The sequence below is a fragment of the Heloderma suspectum genome, chromosome 8 (genome assembly GCF_057233095.1).
Source record: "Heloderma suspectum isolate Gila_16-S chromosome 8, 16-S_ref, whole genome shotgun sequence".
NCBI lineage: Eukaryota > Metazoa > Chordata > Lepidosauria > Squamata > Helodermatidae > Heloderma > Heloderma suspectum.
Genome location: NC_139465.1, coordinates 37,177,668 through 37,193,194, shown reverse-complemented (window position 1 = coordinate 37,193,194; position 15,527 = coordinate 37,177,668). Strand labels below are relative to the sequence as shown.

General features: G+C 45.5%; 1 protein-coding gene across 1 annotated transcript in view; it reads left to right on the top strand.

The window, feature by feature from the left end:
* The first annotated feature begins 1,071 nt into the window (after positions 1-1,071).
* LOC146339023 (polycystin-1-like protein 2) overlaps positions 1,072-15,527 on the top strand; it is a 110,856-nt gene continuing 96,400 nt past the window's right edge. The window contains 3 exon segments of the mRNA XM_084812890.1: positions 1,072-1,372; positions 6,025-6,189; positions 12,918-13,103. Of these exon segments, the coding sequence (XP_084669016.1) occupies positions 1,072-1,372; positions 6,025-6,189; positions 12,918-13,103 (652 nt within the window).

Below are 15,527 nucleotides of genomic sequence, written 5' to 3'. Positions count from 1 at the left end.
AAACAAACAATTGATAGAGCACTGTCAATGTACACGGCCCTTTAAAGAGCAACAAGAAGAAGAGAGGTCCCCACCCCAAGTATCTTACAATCTACATTTGACAAAAGGAGAATAGGGAAAGGGGATACATGGCTTTACTCCCAGGCATTTGATGTCATACGATGGGGCATTTCTATCAGTTGTTTCTATCAGGTCCAGTATATTATTGTAAATGTTTTAGCTGTTTACATTGTTTTAAATTTTGAATGTTAGAGGTTTTATATTATGCTTTTATTATCTTGTATTGTGATGTGTACTTTTTGTGAACTACCCAGGAAGCTTCGGCTATTAGGTGGTATAGAAATGACATTAACAACAACAACAACAACAGCAATAATAATGAAGCTAAGCAAGTCCAGTTACGTGTATTTAAGCTTCTCTTCAGTTATGGATGGGGACTTGTCTTGTCCCAAACGCTTACGTGCCTCATTCCCACAAGCCTTCTTTGCTCACTTGTTGCCAGTGAAGAATTGCTAGAATTGGTTGTACATGTGCATTACTGCACACGTGTGTACATCCTGGTTCACACGTTACTGTGGATACAGAATTTCTGGCTGATTATTATGGTGGTCCAGCTTTCTGGGGTTCTGAATTCTTATTTTGCGGTAGAATGCCCAGCCACTAAAAGTACAATAGCTTCTTTTACAGCTTCTTTTATCTCTGGTTGCCATATGGCCAATGAGTGTATATATCAAAGTAATCGTCTCTGCTCACATGAAAGGTGATAAATTAAAGCCTACTGTGTACGCTGTCTTGATTTAGAGTTGGACAATTGCACAATGGTCTTTCTCATATCCACTGGTACATCTTAGCATCAGGACATTTTCCTCTGTATTCACAGATGCAATAACCTTTGTTTATTGGGAGCAAGTTGTTCGGCAGGCTATTGCTGGTATTATCCAGGTAAGGAAAGGGAAGAGGGAGGAAAAATAGATGTGAGAGCAGAATGATATCTGAAGACAGGCTCAAGGAGAGTAGTCATTTGGGCTACTTCCATCTCGATGCAGGACTTGGTGAACCGCTGAAGGAAGCATGCAGCTTCTCATCATAATTCTTGCACTTCTTGTCCCCTGTTCGACTACAGAGGATCTATCCCTTGCAGAGGGGATACCTTGTTCAAAATATCAAGTGGCTTTCAATCATTCATGCTATGAGTTTGTGAGACTCCAGCGCACTTTCACAAGTGCCCAGAGCTGGTGTGAGAGAGGAGGGGGTCATCTGGTCTTTATTGAGAATGAAGAAACCCAAACATTCTTACAGGAACACATCTCCGAGGACAAGGAGTGGTGGATTGGAATCACCTACAGTTCTTCTTCAAATGAAACCACTGAAGGTAAGAAAACACAGTAACCTTGTTCAGTATAACATGGGTGGGTGGGAAGCAAGTCAGCATGGCACAGTGGTTGGCATTGCCATCCCCAACCTGGTGCCCTTCAGATATGCATGATGTTGGCTGGGTATAATGGGAGTTGCAGTCCAACACATCTGGGTTTGTGTCTCAGACAAAGACTTAGGAAACTCCGTTTCCAAGCCCCACTCAGCCATGCAGCCCACTGGGTGACTCTCAGCCTAACCTACCTCGCAGGGTTGTTGTGAGAATAAAATGTGGGGTAGGGGGAACCACCTTCATGTTGTCTCAAGTTTCTTGTAAGAAAGGTGGAATATAAATGTAATAAACAAACATACCGTCAGGACAACACCAGAATAAATAATACCAAGACGTTTTTCATTTTGCTGTTCTACTGCTGAGATTTTTGGCCTGTTGATTCCTGCTGGTGACAGAGTCCCTGAATGCTGCAAGATGGTGATCTCCTTGCACAATCCATCATCTGACTACTACACAGAATAATGGGTATATTTCAGCTTCCAACTCCCCCCCCCTTTTTAAGGCAAGTTTCAAGTTTTAATGGTTGTATTTTAAAAAATGAACATTAGAAACCACAGTTGGAGTGTCATAGGCTGTGTAATACAGTAACGCTTTTATTTTTATTTTTAAAAGAAAACTGACAGGGCATTTAATGTTGGTGGAATGGGCAGATAAAGTGGAAAGGCAGGTTACACACTGCCCCAGCTAGCAAACGTTGCACTACAGTGCATCATGTGTACATGGGAAGGCAATATGAGTGTCAATCCATCTGATAGGCAGATAATTTTACAGAATTCCAGACTGTTGTTTTTTTAATAGTTCCGTTAATGAACACTTTAAAATGGCCCTGTATGGTTTGAGCAAGCAACCTATTTTCTAGGGTAATATTAAAACATTTTGCTTTTTAAAAAAACCCTGTTATTCCCCCTGCAAATGGAATGGTGACCATGGGTGGAAGGAGAATGTGATGGGTTACCAGATCCACAATGAGAAGCCAAATGCTATTAATTTTTATTGGGAAACAAGCTCCACTGAGTTTGGTGGGACTTAATCCCAAGGAAATGTTTGTAGGATTGCAACCTTAACCAAGTAGATTGGAACCAAGCAGTGGAGGTTGGTGGCTCTGATTTCGGTGGGGCTGTGCATCCCTTCTGGGTTTTAGAACCAGCCAGAACTCTAAAAAGCTATCCAAGATGCTGAACCTATTTTGGGGATAGGGCTCAGCACCTTGGATAGCTCCTTTAGAGTTCTGGCTGGTTCTGACTAAAACCCAGAATGTATTCACAGCCCCATTGAAATCGGAGCCACCAGCCTCCACTGGAACCAAGTTCAAACACCTGAAGGGCTGTCACATGGGAGAGGGCAAAGACGTGCTCTCTGCTGCCCCACAGGGCAGGACTAGGACTAATGGGCTTAAGTAACACAGGAGGATAGATTTTGGTTGAACGGTAGGAGAAATGTCTTCCTGGTAAGAGCAGCATGACAATGGAACTAATTATCTAAGGGAGTGGTTGGCTCTCCCTCTCTGGACAACTTCAGGCAGAGGCTGGACAACCATTTGTCGAGGTTGCTTTAGTTCAGGATTTGCTGCATTGAGCAGAGGCTTGAACTCAATGGGCTATAACAGGGGTGCAGAATCTCAGGCCCAGGGGCCAAATCTGGCCCTTTGGGGTTCCCCAGAGGGACATGCCCCTTTGTCCTAGCCCCTCCCCCTTTCCCTGACTGCAGATTGTTTGGTGGGTTCCTGGGTTTTGTGCAGTCTTTTCCCCATTCTAAATGGTTGACATGCCTCTCCTAAGGCTTTGTTATTGGCAGTCAGAGCTTTAACCTAAAATATGCTGGTATTGGGGGGGTGGGGGTTGGTTGGGATCTCAGAGAAATCTGCAACAGAATCAAATGAGTTCGGAATTCTATGAATCTGACCCGGGGATTCCTCAGCAGAACGGCTTTTCCTGATTTGCACAGAATCTGCAAATGTGTGGACTTAAAAAAAAAAAAAAAACTTTCTGGAATTTTACACATATTTTGTTGTAGAAAAATATTATAAAAGTTTTAAAAACTGGCCAGAAATGCCCATTTTCCCCATAGGCTTAAAGCATGAAAATGTGCACTGTGGGGGGGATTTGTGCATTTGGGAGGGTGCATTTCCGCAAGTGCGAATTTCCGCAAGTATGGACTTCTGCAAAGTCAGGAAACTGGGGAAAAAACGATTCTGTCAATGAGCAGACGGCGGAATGAAAGGCACCCGACAACCCACAAAACGTAGAAGGAATGGATTTTACAAGATCTGTACTTCCCTCGGGGTTGGGCCTGGCCCCTTTTTCTTTCAGCCTTGCCCAATGTTAGAATGCGGCCCCCGAGAGTTCCTTTGGGATGGAAATCAGCCCTCAGGCTGGGAGAGGTTTTGCATTCCTAGCCTACAAGGTCCCCTCCAACTCTTATAATTCTCTGTATAATACTAGGACTGTTCGGAAGACTCCCTTCGATTGTGCAGCCTATGCATGGCAAGGTCAGTGAGCCCCGCCTCCGCCGTCTGCTTGTTTCATGCAATACCTGAAAAGGGAAATCTACTCGTGTAGGGCTCTCCACAGTGCCAGGATCCCATATCATTCAGTGTCCTGCTCTAGATCTAGTCTTGGCTGTTTGCAAGTAAGTACAGGGAGTGAGGCAACAGAGTAGTCAAGTTGGCAAGCAAATGGTCAGGCATACAGGTTTCAGTCCAAGGAGGTTTAAGCTAAGGCAGGAGTGGTCAAAATCTAGGCAGAGGTCAGAACACAGTCAGTCTGTCCTCAATCAACAAGGATCAGAGAGCAGCAGCAGTAGTCAAGGTAACAAGCAAGAGGTCACACACAGTAAATCAGTCAGGTACATTACACTGTCCAGAAGCAGGGGTTGCTAGGCAGTCCAGAAGGTCAGGAAACAGAACATCAATCACATGGCATGATTCAGGAGGCAACATGCACAGCAGAGACTGGATGGACCAAGTTGTTCCAACGCTGGCTAGGTTTCCAGACTTTTAAGCCTAAAGCCGGCCAGATCCCCACCCAGAGCTCAGCTGCAGCAATCAGAGCTCCCTTTCCCGAGCCTAATCCTGAAGGAGTCCCTTTCTCTTGAGGAGACCTTTCCTGGAGGTGAGCACTCCTTCGCACAGGAGCTTTGCTAGCCTGTAGCTTGAGGCGATGACGCTCCCGGGGGTGGCTTAGCCTCTGCCTCAGAGGCAGAATCCTTTTCTCCTGACAGGGATGGCCCTGCGACCACCTCCCCCGAGAGCTGAGGCTCCTGTGGGCCTGGTGGCAGTCCCTGGTCTGGGGTTCCCTGGGCTTCTGGGGCCCCTAGCTCCTCCTCTGAGGGGAGGACTCCTCCAGTCAGAGCAGGACATGCAGGGTTCCCGATAGTGTGGAGAGTCTGTGCATGTACAGACATACGTCCGTGCATAGGTTCCTGTTTTCAACATTGCACTGAATGTGCAGACATGGGGGGTGGGAGCCCAGGAGGCCCACAAACATCAGGGCTGTAGGCATGGAGGGGGCTGTTCTGACAGCCTTACTTATATACATAATCATAAGAAAAGCCCTACTGGATCAGACCAAAGACCTATTTAGTCCAGCAGTCTGTTCACACAGTGGCCAACCAGCTGCCCACAGGAAACCCACAAGCAGGACAGGAGAGCAACACCACATTCTTGCTTGTGTTCCCCAGCAACTGGTGTACATAGATCTACTGCCTCGGATACCGGAGGTAATGTATAGCAATCATAACAAGTAGTCATTGATAGCTTTATCCTCCTTGAATCTGTCTGATCGCCTTTTAAAGCCATTCAAGTTGGCACCCATCATTACATCTTGTGCTAGAGAGTTCCATAGTTTAACTGTGTGCTGTGTGACTTTTATCTGTCCTGAATCTGCCACCATTCAATTTCATGGAGTGACTTCATTAGGTTCTCCCTTTAGAGAGGGAGAAAAACATCTCCACTTTTTCCACACCGTGCATGATTTTGCACACCTCTATAATGTCTCTCGTCACTCGCCTTTTTTCTAAACTAAACAGACTCGAACACTGACTGGGTTCAGTGCTAACCCATGATGGTGGGTTAGCATGCCGTGCGAACCCAAACCCATCTTATCAGGGTGGGGTGTCCCAAACAACCCACCCTGATAACCCATGGTCTGTTGTAGGGGTTGTTTTACCCACCATGGGTTGGTGTGTTGTCTGAACCCAGACATGCCAACCCATCGTGGGTAAAGGGCCTTTCCAGCGAGCTGCTTGGCAAGAGCAGCAGAAACCCCCGCCGATCTTCCTGAGGGACGTGGCTGCGATCACTTTCCATGATTGCAGCCAAGCTGCTGCCAGTGCCCCTCTCCCCTGCTAGTGGCAGCCCCTCCAAATGCCCTGGCTCCCGCCAAGTCCCCGTCCCCACTCTGACTGCAGTCCCAATCGCTGCTGGAGCCCTTTTTTGCTTGGCTCCTTGATCATCTGAGTTGCCATTTTCTGCACCTCCGCTTTGGCCTTCTTATGGGATCATTGCCCAAGTAAGGAGATCTTGATGGGCCCCTGTTTCCTGCAGCAGGAACATTTGGTGGTACATAGATGCCAAACTATGCCGCTTCCTTTCTGTGCAGGATCCATGATTTGGCTGGATACCTCAAATATCACCTACAGCAAGTGGCGTCAAGAGCCAGCCTCAGTCCTCGTGTCGTCGTGCGGCTATATACTGAAGAACTCGGGCTATGAGTGGGGTGTGGCAGAGAACTGCAGCCAGGAGTTTGACTTCATTTGCGAGTTTGGTGAGAAATCCTGAACTCATCCCATGCATCTGGGGAAGTGTATCTCTAATGTTTAGCCGGCAGTCCCACATTCTTTCATTGTTTTGAGCAAAGGCCTTTGGCATGCATGCTTCGTACTTTGGTGCATTTCGGTACAATTCCCATCAGCCCTAGCCAGCATAGCCAATTGTGAGGGATGATGGGAGTTGTAGGCCAAAACATCAGGAGAAATTAAAACAGTGGTTCCAAGTAGGTTGGGCAATTATGCATCGGCAAAAGAGAGGATATGCATCGCCAAAAAAAGGAGATAGAAGAGGACACAGAACAAATCTGCATAGCAGTGGCAGCTGGTGATGCCAGTTCCAGAGGGCGTAGTGATTCCATTCAGGGTTTTAGTTATAACCAGACAAAACTCTAAAGGTGCTATTCAAAGTACTGAACCTGTTTGGGGATAAGGTTCAGCACCTTGAACAGCACCCTTAGAGCTCAGGCTGGTGGTTACTAAAACCTAGAATGGAATTACCACCCCTCTGGAACTGGAGTCACCAGCCACCAATGCTGTATTTCTGTATTTCTTTATTTTATTAGCCACCCATTTGGCCAGCTACCTGGCCAGTCTTGGAGGCATACAATACTTATAACAAATTTACATAATCAACTGAACAACAACAAAAACGTAACAAAACAACACTGCTCTAAAGAACCCTAACCCACCCCAAATGCCCGCTTGAACAGCCAGGTTTTTAAAGCGCGGTGGAAGCTCATCAAAGAATAGCATTTGCATATGCTAATTTGTATCTATAAATGCAAATTTGGAAATAAATACCACAATTTAAATAGAAATACAATTGCTGTTGTTCAGTCTTAGAGTCGTGTCCGACTCTTCGTGACCCCATGGACCATAGCACGCCAGGCCTTCCAGTCCTCTGCTCTCTCCCGGAGTGTGCTCAAGTTCATATTCATTGCATCGGTGATGCTATCTAGCCATCTCATCCTCTGCCGTCCCCTTCTCCTTTTGCCTTCAGTCTTTCCCAGCATCAGGGTCTTTTCCAGGGAGTTTTCTCTTCGCATTAGGTGGCCGAAATATTTGAGCTTCAGCTTTAGTATCTGTCCTTCCAATGAGCACTCAGAGTTGACTTCCTTTAGGATGGACTGATCTGACCTCCATGCAGTCCAGGGGACTCATAAGAGTCTTCTCCAGCACCACAATTCGAAAGCATCAATTCTTCGGCGCTCAGCCTTCCTTATAGTCCAGCTCTCACAGCCATACATTACTACTGGGAAAACCATAGCTCTGATTATACGAACCTTTGTCGGCAAGGTGATGTCTCTGCTTCTTACTATGCTGTCTAGGTTTGCCATAGCTTTCTTCCCAAGAAGCAAGCAAGCGTCTTTTAATTTCATAGCTACAGTCACCACCTGCGGTGATCTTGGAGCCCAAGAAAGTAAAATCTGTCACTGCTTCCATTTCTTCCCCTTCTATATGCCAGGAAGTGATGGGGCCAGATGCCATGATCTTAGTTTTTTCAATGTTGAGCCTCAAACCAGCTTTTGCACTCTCCTCTTTCACCCTCAACAAGAGGCTCTTTAGATCCTCTTCGCTTTCTGCCATTAGGGTGGTATCGTCTGCGTATCGGAGGTTGTTGATAATTCTCCCGGCAATCTTAATTCCGACCTGTGATTCATCCAACCCGGCGTTTCTCATGATGTACCCTGCATATAAGTTAAATAAGCAGGGCGACAATATGCAGCCTTGTCATACTCCTTTCCCAATTTTGAACCACTCGGTTGTTCCATGTCCGGTTCTTACTGTTGCTTCTTGACCCTCGTACAGGTTTCTCAGGAGACAGGTAAGGTGGTCTGGTACTCCCATCTCTTTAAGAATTTGCCACAGTTTGTTGTGAACCACACAATCAAAGGCTTTAGCGTAGTCAATGAAGCAGAAATAGACATTTTTCTGGAATTCTCTTGCTTTCTCCATGAACCAGCGAATGTTGGCAATTTGATCTCTAGTTCCTCTGCATCTTCGAAACCCTGCCTGTACTTCCAGTAGTTCTTGGTTCACATACTGCTGAAGCCTAGCTTGTAGGATTTTGAACATAACCTTGCTGGCATGTGAAATGAGCGCAATTGTATGGTAGTTTGAACACTCTTTGGCATTGCCCTTCTTTGGAATTGGAATGTAAACTCACCTTTTCCAGTCTTGTGGCCACTGTTGAGTGTTCCAAATCTGTTGGCTTATTGAGTGCAGCACTTCAACAGCATCATCTTTTAGGATTTTAAATAGCTCAGCTGGAATACTGTCATCTCCGCTAGCTTTGTTGTTACTAATGCTTCCTAAGGCCCACTTGACTTCACTCTCTAGGATGTCCGGCTCAAGTTCAGTGACCGCACTATCATGGCTATCAGGGACATTCAGATCTTTCCTGTATAGTTCTTCTTTGTATTCTTTCCACCTCTTCTTAATCTCATCTGCTTCTGTTAGGTCCCTGCCTTCTTTGTCCTTTATCATGCCCGTCTTTGCACAAAACGTTCCCTTGAGATCTCCGATTTTCTTGAAAAGATCTCTAGTCTTTCCCATTCTATTGTTTTCCTCGATTCCTTTGCATTGTTCATTTAAGAAGGCCTTCTTGTCTCTCCTTGCTATTCTCTGGAAATCTGCATTCGGTTGGATATATCTTCCCCTTTCTCCCTTGCTTTTCGCTTCCCTTCTTTCCTCAGCTACTTGTAAAGCCTCATCAGACAGCCACTTGGCTTTCTTGCATTTCTTTTTCTTTGGGATGGATTGAGTTGCTGCCTCCTGAACAATGTTACGGACCTCTGTCCATAGTTCCTCACGCACTCTGTCTATTAGGTCTAATCCCTTAAATCCATTCATCACCTCCACTGTATATTTACAAGGGATATGATTTAGGTTATACCTGAATGGTTTAGTGGTTTTCCCTATGTTCTTCAATTTAAGCCAAAATTTTGCAATAAGAAGCTCATGATCTGAGCCATAGTCAGCTCCAGGTCTTGTTTTGACTGACTGTATACAGCTTCTCCACCTTTGACTGCAAAGTACATAATCAATCTGATTTCGATATTGACCATCTGGCGATGTGCATGTGTAGAGTCGCCTCTTGTGCTGTTGGAAAAGAGTGTTTGCTATGATCAGCGTGTTCTCTTGGCAAAACTCTATTAGTCTTTGTCCTGCTTCATTTTGTACACCAAGGCCATGCCTGCCTGTTATCCCAGTTATTTCTTGACTTCCTCCTTTAGCATTCCAATCCACTATGATGAAAAGGACATCTTTTTTTGGTGTTAGTTCATAGAATCATAGAATCATTGAATCATAGAATAGTAGGGTTGGAAGGGGCCTACAAGGCCATCGAGTCCAACCCCCTGCTCAATGCAGGAATCCAAGTCAGAGCATCCCTGACAGATGGCTGTCCAGCCTTGTCTTGAATGCCCTCAGTGTGGAAGAGCCCACTATCTCCCTAGGTAATTGGTTCCATTGTAGTATTGCTCTAACAGTCAGGAAGTTTTTCCTGATGTTCAGCCGGAATCTGGCTTCCTGTAACTTGAGCCCTTTATTCTGTGTCCTGCACTCTGGGATGATCAAGAAGAGATCCTGGCCTTCCTTTCTGGGACAACCTTTCAAGTACTTGAAGAGCGCTATGATGTCTCCCCTTAGTCTTCTCTTCTCAAGGCTAAACATGCCCAGTTCTTTCAGTCTCTTCTCATAGGGCTTTGTTTCCAGTCCCCTGAACATCTTTGTTGCCCTCCTCTGAACTCTCTCCACTTTGTCTGCATCCTTCTTAAAGTATGGTGCCCAGAACTGGACACAGTACTCCAGATGAGGCCTAACCAGTGCTGAGTAGAGAGGAACTAGTACTTCCTGGGATTTGGAAGTTATGCTTCTATTAATGCAGCCCAAAAGAGCATTTGCCTTTTTTGCAGCCACATCACATTGTTGGCTCATATTCAGTTTGTGATCGACAACAATTCCAAGATACTTCTCGTTTGTAGTGTTGTTGAGCCACGTATCCCCCATCTTGTAACTGTGCATTTGTTTTCTTTTTCCTAGGTGCAGAACTTGGCATTGATCCCTATTAAATGTCATTTTGTTGTTTTCTGTCCAGTGCTCCAGTCTATCAAGATCACTTTGAATTTTGTTTCTGTCTTCCAAAGTATTAGCTATCCCGCCCAATTTGGTGTCATCTGCAAATTTGATCAGCATTCCCTGCACCACCTCCTCCAAGTCATTAATAAAAATGTTGAAGAGCACTGGGCCCAGGACTGAGCCCTGCGGTACCCCACTCGGTACCTCCTCCCAGTTTGAGGAGGTCCCATTGATAAGCACTCTTTGAGTCCGATTCTGTAGCCAACTGTGGATCCATCGGATCATTGTTTCATCTAACCACTTTGAGCTAGTTTGCTCTAGGGATGTACAAAAATCACTTACCTTTCGGGGATTATGCTAATGGTTGGGGGGGAGACATTCCGTCCCTCCCCCGGGAATCCTTGCCGGGGGGGAGGCGCTCCGTTCCTCCCCCCCCCCGGAATCCTGGCCGGCCGGCTCCGCTCCACAGGGATTCTGCAGAGCCACCGGCCAGCTCCGCCAGCGGCTGGACATCCGGCCGCTGGCTAGCAGGGACGAAAATGGCGGCGGCTGTAGCCGCCGCCATTTGCGTCCCTGCAGTCAGCCATGATAGGCTATGTAAATGTTTACGTAGCCTATCACAGCTGATTTAAAAGGAAAAAAACAACAACGCGTGTACGCAAATGGCGGCGCCCATGGGCGCCGCCATTTGCATTCCTTATTTTGGCACGTCTTAGTCTACGTAAACATTTACATAGACTAAGACGGTGAAAATAAGGAACGCAAATGGCGGCGCCCATGGGCGTCGCCATTTGCGTATGCGCGTGCTTTTTTTCTTTTCTTTTAAATCAGCCATGATAGGCTACGTAAACATTTACATAGCCTATCACGGTGTTTTTTAAAAATCTAGCCGTGGTAGGCAACGTAAATCTTTACGTAGCCTATCACTTTTTTTTTTTTTAACTGGAAATGGCGGCGGCGGCGGCAGCCAGTCGGAAGACCGGCTGCCGCAGCCGCCGCCACCGCACCGCCGCTGGAGCCGCCACCGGAGCTGCCGCCGCCAGGAAGATCCGCCCAAGGTAAGTCCCGTCCCGGGGGGGGGGCGGGGGGGGCAGACCGTTCCGCCATCGATTTCGGGGGGCTGAATGAGCTGGCATTTGGCCTCCCTGTGATCCATGGCGGAATTCTCTGACATCCCCAGTTTGCTCATCGGGATATCATGGGGCACTTTGTCGAAAGCTTTGCTGAAGTCGAGGTATATCATGTCTAGAGTTCTAGAAGGTGTTGTAGGTCTTCATAGAACCTATCAACCTCAGCTTCTTCGGCCTCAGTGGTTGGGGCATAGACTTGAATTACTGTGATGTTGAATGGATTGCCTTGGATTCGTACTGAGATCATTCTATCGTTTTTGAGATTGTACCCCAGTACTGCTTTTCCCACCCTTCTATTGACTATGAGTGCTACTCCATTTCTTCTAAGAAATATAATACATCTCACCATAGTGGAAGAGACGGGCCGGGTGAGCTGTGTGCTTGCTCAGTCTCCTGTCCAGGTGCTAATTTGTGAAGGGCAACTTCAGGGCCTCTGCCATCCCTTATTATTATGGTTCTTTAACTTTAAAGTAGACCTGGACTGGACAGTCCTTCAAATAAAGGAGGCCTTTAACTAGAGGACTGCCCCCTGTAAAGTAGGACACACACTTGCCTAACTTAGCACCAAGCTAACCCATGCTGATCTCAGTTTTGCTTCTGCTGGTTGTCCTTGCCACCAATGTCAGGTAAGTTTGCAGTGGCTCACCGATATAGGAGGGGGCCTGTCAGGGTTCCCCTTATGACCTGGACCCCGTGAGCAACTCCTTAAAGATCTCTTGCCTCCTTAAGAGTCCCATCTTCCTTCTTTTAAACTTCTCCTTCCCAGTAACATGGAGTTTAGGCTGTAGGCGTGGGTTGACTGACATTCTAGACACAGGGTTTAACAACAACAGTTTACTGGTAAATTAAAGCAAGCAGATTACAACTAAAGGTATTTACCCAATAGAGCAGACTGATACTAAAGGCATTAAGGGAAAATAAAAGTGGCAAAAAGCAAGTTCCTTTACCCTAGCTGTCCTTAGACTTCTCCAAGCTGCTTCTTCCTCCTCTGGTCTCCTCGCCTCTGCTCTTAGTCCCTCTCTCGCTCTCTTTATATAATCTCCTCCCTCAAACCCGAAAGTACTGTTTCAAACAGGAAGAAATGCAGTTTAACTGGGGAAATGAAACTACTCCTTTCAGGGATACCCCCTCCCAACAAAAAAAACTCCAGGCCTCTAGGCCTGACCTTTTTCTTTTCCTTGTCTCTGTAGGCCTCAAACCTTCACAGGGCATACCAGAGGGTCCTTTGCCAAGGGCTCCCTCGAACCCTGCTTTAAAATACATAAACAAAATGGGCAGTTTAACATTCAGCAACAAGAGAAGAGGCTCCTATAGTGTGCAATACCGATGCTAGGGTGGGCATGGAATGATGCATGGGATAGGGAGGGCTCGGGCAATGCTCCTCAGTTTGGGAACAGAGGTGCTGAGCATACACAAGACTCTGTTCTTTTGTGAAATGTTAAGAGGGTGGGAAAATGTTGAAGGGTTTATGCGCTAAGTGAATAACTGCATGCACATCCTTCCTTACTGGATAGAATCAGGCCAAAGCATTGCGTGTGACAACTTTAACGCCACTGTGCAGTGTGGATCAGGAGAAGTCATTCAGATTGGAGACAGCTTCTATGGGCGGAAAACTCCTCACTACTGCGTGCTAGAGACTCCCCTGCAGTTTGATGTCGAAGAGGAATGTAGCTGGATCAGTGTAAAGGATGAAGTTGCAGGTAAGGGTTTGGGCTTTGTGAATTACATCTTGGGGGCACTTAATGGGTAAAGGAATCAGAAGGAAACTTTTGAGGGACCATTGGTGTAAAATGGAAATAGTGATCAACAGGGATGGCTTTTTTTTTTTAATAGGCAAGCCATATATTTGCATAATTATCCCAGTTCAGAGTTCTTTCTGTGTGTAAAAATATATATGTAATAATAGTATGTGAGTGTATGTGTGCATCTATATCTATAATCGCTGGAAAGTTTAATCATAGAATCATAGAATAGTAGGGTTGGAAGGGGTCTACAAGACGATCCAGTCCAATCCCCTGCTCAATGCAGGAATCCAAGTCAAAGCATCCCTGACAAGTGGCTGTCCAGCTTCAATTGATTAATCAGTTAGATTAATTGATTTAAAAACTTTTATTAAGGAGGTGCTCCCAATTAATTAGGCAGCACATTTGAAAAGCATTTTAATATATATAATTTTAATCTTATATTATAATTTAATTCTATATTACAATATGTGCTATTTTATATAATAATTTTATTACCATATATAAAGTTATGATACGTTATTAATAAATAGGATATTTATGTACAAAAACACCCCTAATCCCAAGCATCAGCATTATCTAACCAAAAATATCATTCAAAATAATATTGACAGAGAAAAAAATGAAACAAATAATGATACAATGTTAAATCAAATGCAAAGAAGGGACAAAAAAGGAGACACATTTTACAATTCAATCACATTATAATAACAAGGACTTCCAAGTTGTATCTAGCCCTCATAAAGTCAATAAAAGGGTGCCAGACATCAGGAGAACAGGGAGCCTTGTATCTACTCATAACTCATGTGTCTCTATTTCTGTTCAGGAACCTGTGTCAGATCTGAGTTACACCCAGCCCTTAGGTTTTCAGAAATGCTTCTGAAGGCAGAAATGCCTTTGCTTCTTTGTCCTTGAATGCTAGGTATAATGTGATACCTGCAGTACCTAGCCGTCACAAATTCATTCTGTCTGTGATCTCCATCTTGAGACGGAGGCTACGCTGCAGACTTTATGGCCGCAATATCTAGCCTACTTGTTGAAGTCTGAATCAGCTCCCAGGGAGTAGCCGTGGGTGTAGACAAAGTGCACTTGAGTGGTGGGTTAAGAACAGACTTTTACTGGAAATGTAACAAACTTACATCTCCAGGTAAATTGGCTGAGGTCAGCCTCATGGTCAGCATTGCTTGCAGGAGGAAAGAGGAAGAAGATAGAAAAGTAGAGGGAGGAGACAAGGAAAAGGCCAGAGGTCTCCCAGAGGTCCCCTCCCATCTCACTCAGGTACATATTAACTCTTCAAGTTCAGGTTAAGTGACTCATGGCCCTAATCTCGCCAATAATTGTCGAACTATTTTTTGGTTCGTTGTTGTTATTTATTCGGTCAGTCGCTTCCGACTCTTCGTGACTTCATGGACCAGCCCACGCCAGAGCTTCCTGTCTGCTGTCGCCACCCCCAGCTCCCGCAAGGTCGAGTCCATCACCTCCAGAATATCGTCCATCCATCTTGCCCTTGGTCGGCCCCTCTTCCTTTGCCTTCCACTTTCCCTAGCATCAGCATCTTCTCCAGGGTATCCTGTCTTCTCATGATGTGGCCAAAGTACTTCAGTTTTGCCTTTAATATCCTTCCCTCCAGTGAGCAGTCTGGCTTTCTTTCCTGGAGTATGGACTGGTTTGATCTTCTTGCAGTCCAAGGCACTCTCAGAATTTTCCTCCAACACCACAGTTCAAAAGCATCTATCTTCCTTCGCTCAGCCTTCCTTATGGTCCAGCTTTGTACCGTCTAACCAGAGAAAGAGTTCTGGAGAACTCAAAAGCTTGCACACTTTCTATGACATTTTGGTTGGTCCTAATGGTATTGCCCAACTGTAGATTTTGGATTTTTTTCCCCTCATGGAGCAGCATGGCTTTGTTAACCCGTTAATGTAGTCATCTTCGCAACCTTCCAAACTTTTCAGAGACATTCTAGAACGCATTATTACTTTAAATCATGTCTTTATTTAAAAAAAAAAAATGCAGATGGCATCTTAATGTAGTACAAATCAGCTCCTGGTGAGAAGCCATGAGTATAGACAAAACCCTCCAGCAGTGCATTAGAACAAACTTTACTGGAGGTATAACAAGCTTACATCTCAAGACAAGATGGCTGCAATCAGCCTCATTGTCAGCCTCATTTACAGGAGGAGGAAGTAGAGAGGAGGAGACAGGAAAAGGATGGAACAAGCATCTTAGCAATCCCCGCCCATCTCACTCAGGCACATATTAACTCTTCAAGTTCAGGTTAAGTGACCTAATCCTGCCAACACTTAAAAAAAGGCATCCCTCTCTCACGTAGAAGAGTTCTAAAAGGATGCCTGCTGTGATACACACAGACATCACCTAAAACCA